Below are 5666 nucleotides of genomic sequence, written 5' to 3' on the forward strand. Positions count from 1 at the left end.
GCACGTGTACTACCACATCGTGTCTCGTACCACCGACTCAATGAGATTCCTGCATCCTCATGCGTGTCCCAAGGGAGCCAAACTCTCATCATCATCGCGATGTGAGGGCATGCCCACACATGCCAATGTGGAAGCATGCTTCTGAAAACCGAGTCTTGAGACTCGATGAGGCTTTCATGGGCAAGTGCCAAAATTATTACTTAAACCTATGACCCATTTAGCTGGAATGGCCTGATCTCATAAGCCAAGCAGGGCTGAGCCTGGATATTACTTTGTATGGGCAACCCCCATGCATAACACAGGTGTTATAGGCTGCTTCGGGGCTATATTGTTAGCAGAGGGCAGATGCAGAATAACCTATCGTACTTTACTACACTCCAACGTCTGTGCCCTGCCTTCAAACAGCATGGGAAGTATGGTAAAACAATCACCATGGGGAGGCACTCATGCAGTAGCGGAGTGACAAGAGGGTTGCACACGTACGTGAACTGAAAGCAGGCCCGACTGCCAAGAGTATATTCCGTGCCATGACGACCGAGTGGTCTATTCAAAGGGATCAGTTAGCAGGTTCTATAAAGGACGCAACTTCGGGTGGAAACCAGGGGAGAAGCGAATTTATTGCGAGTGGTTTGGTGCACCGCGGCACAGCAGCATGCCCTCGGCTCGCCATACAAAAACATTCAACACTTAAACAAATCCCGGGGAGTGGAATGCCTAGGGTGATGGTGAGCGGTGGTGGCAAGGGGTGAGCGTTGATTGTAGAAATCTGTGGTGGTGGGCTTGGTAGTGAGCGGTATGGGGCAGTGGTGTTTGCGTTGAGCATTGGTAATGTGAGCGTTGGCGACGGGTGATGATGGCGGTAAACTTGAAGTGGGGTTGATGAGCGGTGTTGGTTGGTGAGCCCACGGTTGTGTTGCCCCTCACACCATCTTACGAGCAGTGAGCACACGAACTACACAGCCCAGGCCGCCCACCGCCAACACCTGCCAAGCAAAGACAGTGACAGCATCAACATCAGGATCAATAGAAACCCCAGAGTCTGCACACAAAGACAAAAATTCCCTGTAGAGCCTTATCAGACTGTTGACGCAAGTGATGTTAGCGAGCACCTATGAAGGCCAGAACGGCACAAGGGGGTGGATGGCCAGCACCACACCTGGCCACCGTTATCTCCCTCGTGGCGGTGTTTACACACCGCACCAGGTACTCATTTGAGATCGAGTTGACAAAGGGGAGGCCCAGGATCGGCGTTGGCCGTGACCGGGAATCGAACTTGGGCCGCAAGTCTCCTAGCGCAACGCGCCAACCACTACACTACCACTCCCTATGCAACTACAGGCGCACAAATATCCCCCATATAGTCTTGACAGACTGTTAGGGCAAGTGCTGTTAGCGAGTAGCAGCTATGAAGGCCGGCACAGCACACGACGGGGTGACACACCCACACACGCGCAGCGACAAACCTTCTCGTGCCACTGCAGCAGCACGGCGCTGCTGTTCTCGGAGGGCCGCTCAAAGCCCTTGTAGACATACTGCATGAGCAGGTCAACGCTGCCCTGGTCCAGCGAGCGCACGCCACGCTCCATGTCGGCCGCCTTGAACGCGGTCAGGACCTTCAGCACAGTACCCTCTGCTCGCTCCTGGTAGACCATGCACGGAGATACGGTGTGACACGGTGCACGGTGAGACACACCATGACCTCCACTCACCCTAGCTCGCCACGCACAGAGATATTGTGATACACACGCCGTGACACACACCGTGCCCTCCGCTCGCTCCTAACACGCATGCAGAGACATGGTGACACAGCACACCGTGACACCCCGCGGCACACCGGGATATACCACACACAGCCAAACAAATCAAACTGTCACCTGTACAAGCGTTTAACAGTGATTATATTATTATTGAGCTCTCCGGTAAACTGAAGAACAATCCTCACAATCAAATTAGCAAATATAGGGTTACGTAAATCCGACTTTGCAGAAATGCTCCCATAAATCATAAAATATGCAGAAATGTTTGCATTAGTTATGTAAGCACAAATAGTGCAGAGCGGTAAGGTTGCAGATAAACACCAAAACGCCACCTTCACAGAGCTTCTCTAGGATTAAGGTAAATGTAGCGTTCCCATTCTTTTCCTTTTGTAGCATTACGTAATTGCTTGTTTTTTACACTTCGAACTATCTTTTTTCCCATGTTTCTATTGCTAGTTTTCATTTTAAGGTCATTTCATTAGTTATTTACTTTACAGTATGTACTATGTGTATCTGTGTTGTGTGTTTGTGTATGTAGACGACGCTACATACACTTATTTGTGTGTATCTAGGAGGCGGTGGGTTCAATCTCGACCCCGATTCCTGTACATTTGGACTTTGCATGTTCTTCCCGAAGTTGTGTGGAATTTTCTGCAGGTTCTCCGGTTTTTCCCTACACATTTATAAACATGCATTTAAGAGTATGTGGCTTCAAAAATCTTCTACGCGATAAGCTCCTTCGTTGAGATGTAATTTGTGGCCAGGTCGCTTCTCAAAAAGAGTTACGTAGCTCAGCGGGCCTTAAAATTGGTAACAATAAAATAAAAACAGTAACCTCATGCTGAGAAATACGTCCGGGTTTGGCCTACAGCGGAAAAGGCGACAGACACAAGACACCAGGACGATGCTGCAGGGGTTGGTGGGTCACGGGGGCAGTGGGAGTCGCACCTTGACGCTCTGGCTCTTTGAGTTGAGAGGAGGGTTTTTGAGAGCTGCCTTGAGAGCTGCGATCATGTCTCCCGTGGATGCGCGGGTCAAGAAATCAACGTCGTTAACATCATCATCACCGTCAACATCAGCATCACCATCAACATCATCATCACCACCGTGAACATCAACATCTTCATTAACAATGGGGCGCGGCCACACAGCCCCAGCGGCAGCGTCTTCGTTAGTCGTGGAGGTTTGCAGTTGGAACCCCGCAGGCCACCCTAATCATAGCGAGTCCTCAATAGTATCGTGGTTCGTACCCCAACCTGTCACGTAGGGAGACCAGGGTTCAATTACCTGTCGGGGAGAGATAAACTTATAATACATAAACTGCTTTTTGTGCGTTTAGTTGTCCTTCCCCCCGCACCTCCGATTAGCACAGTTGGCTACATACGGTGCGAAAGAAGTCCAACATACATACGTGCCTATCACTGCAGGTGTGTTAACCATAAACACGCGCCGTCTTGTTTCACAGTGGACATCTAAGAGACCTGTAATGTTTTTCGAAAAGAGGCCATTGTGTGCCAGCGTCACCATCCACAGTTGTCACAGTCGAGATGGTAATCGAGTCAGAAAGTGGTTACCGATTAGCACCGTTCAGCAATGGCGTGGTGCAACACAGCCCCAGGGGTGTGGTAATGAGGAAGTCGCAAAGGCAGCGTTTTTCCGCAGCGGGTTTGAGTTGGGTTTTTATTTGATTATTTTATTGTGAGTTTCCCGTTATAACCCAACTTCTGCCATCCCCTCGTGTTTCGTCAACTCTAGCAGGGTCGGTGGTCCGGGTAAAGGTGCGGAGGTCTCTGCCTTGTCCGCCCTTAACTCACAAGCAGAACCCGATATAACCTATGTTCTTACCACAACCTAAACCCAAACCCTCACCCTAACCTTACCCAAACCCTAGCCGAAGCTTCACCTGACCATGATCCTCGCCATAATCCTAACCCAAACAAAACCCTTTTATCCCAACCTACCCCGTATAGCCTGAACTGACTGAAGGGGCAAGTGCTGTTGGCGAGCAGCACCTATGAAAGCCGCCACGGCGTACGAGGGAGTGGGTGGCCAGAACCACGCTCGGCCGCCTTTGTTTCCCCAGTGGCGATGCTTACTACACACCACGCCAAGGTACTCACTGAGGCCCAGTTCACCTTGGGGAGGCCAGAACCGATTCAGATAATTGTCACTGGTGCTGGTGGCCGTGAGCGCGAATCGATCTGGGGTCGCCTGGTTCGTAGCACACACGGAGCAGAGAGCACACACAACACATACGCACAAGTTTAATAACACTTCGTATCGATATTTATTCAGTGACGACAGACGCTTAGAGAGGATGCATGGTTAGAATGTCACCGGGAGACAGGAAGAGTTACGCACGGATTTAGAGGGGGTCAAGCCTGGTGACGGAATGCAGCCGGCGGAGAGAAGCAACACCGAGAGCTTGGAGTGCTATGACATGACCCTGACCCTAAAATTAGACAACTATGTTTTTATTGTGTTATTTTATTGTGTTATTTTATTTCATCAATTTATTATTTTATTCTCATTCTACGTGACTTTACCGAAAGAACCAAAGAAGATGAATCCTTGCAGTCACGAAAGCTTTAAATCGAAACTATGGTTTTTTTACCAGGTAAGGCCCCGCTGAGTTATTTAGCTGGGGGGTTGTTTTGCTTTTGTTTACAGAAGCGACCTATCACTAATAACATCTTGTAAAAATGTATAGCAGCCAAATACTCAAAACGCGTGATGCTGATTTTAAATTTGTGGGGGAAAAACTTGAGGACCACGCGACACCGCAGACTCCCAAATATCCAGCAGCGTCGTCAGGGTCGGGATGGAACCTGCGACTTCCTGCATACAAGGCGAGGTTGTTATTATTGTTTTATTATTATTATTACTACACCTACGTGACTTTACCAAGGCGGGGTTGTTAAACATCTCGCGGTAGTCCACATCGCAGAACCGCGATAGACGGCAGCGGCCAGGATCGAGAGGCACTCATCCAGCAGTGGATAGACCGTGACCGGGCGAGCCGAAACCCAGGGGGGGGCCCCCGACTAGGCCCCGAGCGGCTCCTCGGGCCCTCGCCTGGACGTGCCGCGGAGTAGGCGAAAGGATATTGCCGCAGCGCCGCGTCCACCTCGGCCTCGTCGGGGCCCTGCTGCTCGGCCGCCTCCTCGGGCTCGTCCACGAACTTGTTCTCGTCGTACTCGTCCACGTCCACCTTGCGGAAGCGGTTCGACATCGTGTTCTTGGCCATGGCTGTTCGATTGGCGCCGAGTTCAGCACAGACGGAGGAGAGAGACGCGGAACGTCGAGCCGCAGGCACCGCGGGTGGTGGGGGGGGAGTGCCGCAATGGGGCGGTGGCGGCTTCCGGTATAGATCTCGGGTTCGGTAGAATCTTCCAGAAGAGGTAGAACAGCTTCAGTGTCGTCTTCTTCCAGAAGTGAACAACCCTCTCAGCGCCTTCATCTTCTGGACGAGGATCTTCGGTCATAAATCGCTTCCAGAAGGGGTAAGAAAGACTCCTTCGGCACGGATCATTGCAGTCAGGAAAACTTCAAATCTAGAATGTTATTTCTTACGGTTTTTAATGTTTTTGGCAATTTTTTTAATGGTTTTGGGGTATTTTCTTCTGTTTTTAGTGTTTATAGTTTTTCTGTTTTTTCATTTTTTTGTGTTTTTTGTATTTTTTAAGTTTTTTAGTGTATTTTGTAGATTTTTAGTGGTTTTAGCGTTTTTTGCGTTTTTTGGTGTTTTTTTCGGATTTTAGTGTTTTTTAGGTTTTCTCGGTTGTTTGGGTATTATTTCAGCTTTTAGTGGTATTTGCGTATGTGTCGGTTTTTAGTGTTTGTTGGGTTTGACTTCGGGTTTTTGTTCGGTTTTTGGTGTTTTTTTTCATGTTTGTAGGTTTTTGGTGT

At 49.5% G+C, this 5666-nt stretch overlaps 1 protein-coding gene across 1 annotated transcript; it reads right to left on the reverse strand.

Annotated features, from left to right (window-relative positions):
• Positions 1 to 594: 594 nt before the first annotated feature.
• LOC116957466 (actin-related protein 2/3 complex subunit 5-A-like) lies at positions 595 to 5128 on the reverse strand. Its single transcript, XM_032979632.2, has 4 exons — positions 4865 to 5128; positions 2706 to 2778; positions 1464 to 1640; positions 595 to 983 (listed from the first exon to the last, which is right to left on the reverse strand). The coding sequence occupies exons 1-4, from the start codon at positions 5002 to 5004 to the stop codon at positions 921 to 923; spliced, it is 453 nt and encodes a 150-aa protein (XP_032835523.1). The 5' UTR covers positions 5005 to 5128; the 3' UTR covers positions 595 to 920.
• Between the last annotated feature and the right edge of the window lie 538 nt (positions 5129 to 5666).

The sequence above is a fragment of the Petromyzon marinus genome, chromosome 74 (genome assembly GCF_048934315.1).
Source record: "Petromyzon marinus isolate PM22_M1 ecotype Great Lakes invasive population chromosome 74, UKy_Petmar_22M1.pri1.0, whole genome shotgun sequence".
Lineage (NCBI taxonomy): Eukaryota > Metazoa > Chordata > Hyperoartia > Petromyzontiformes > Petromyzontidae > Petromyzon > Petromyzon marinus.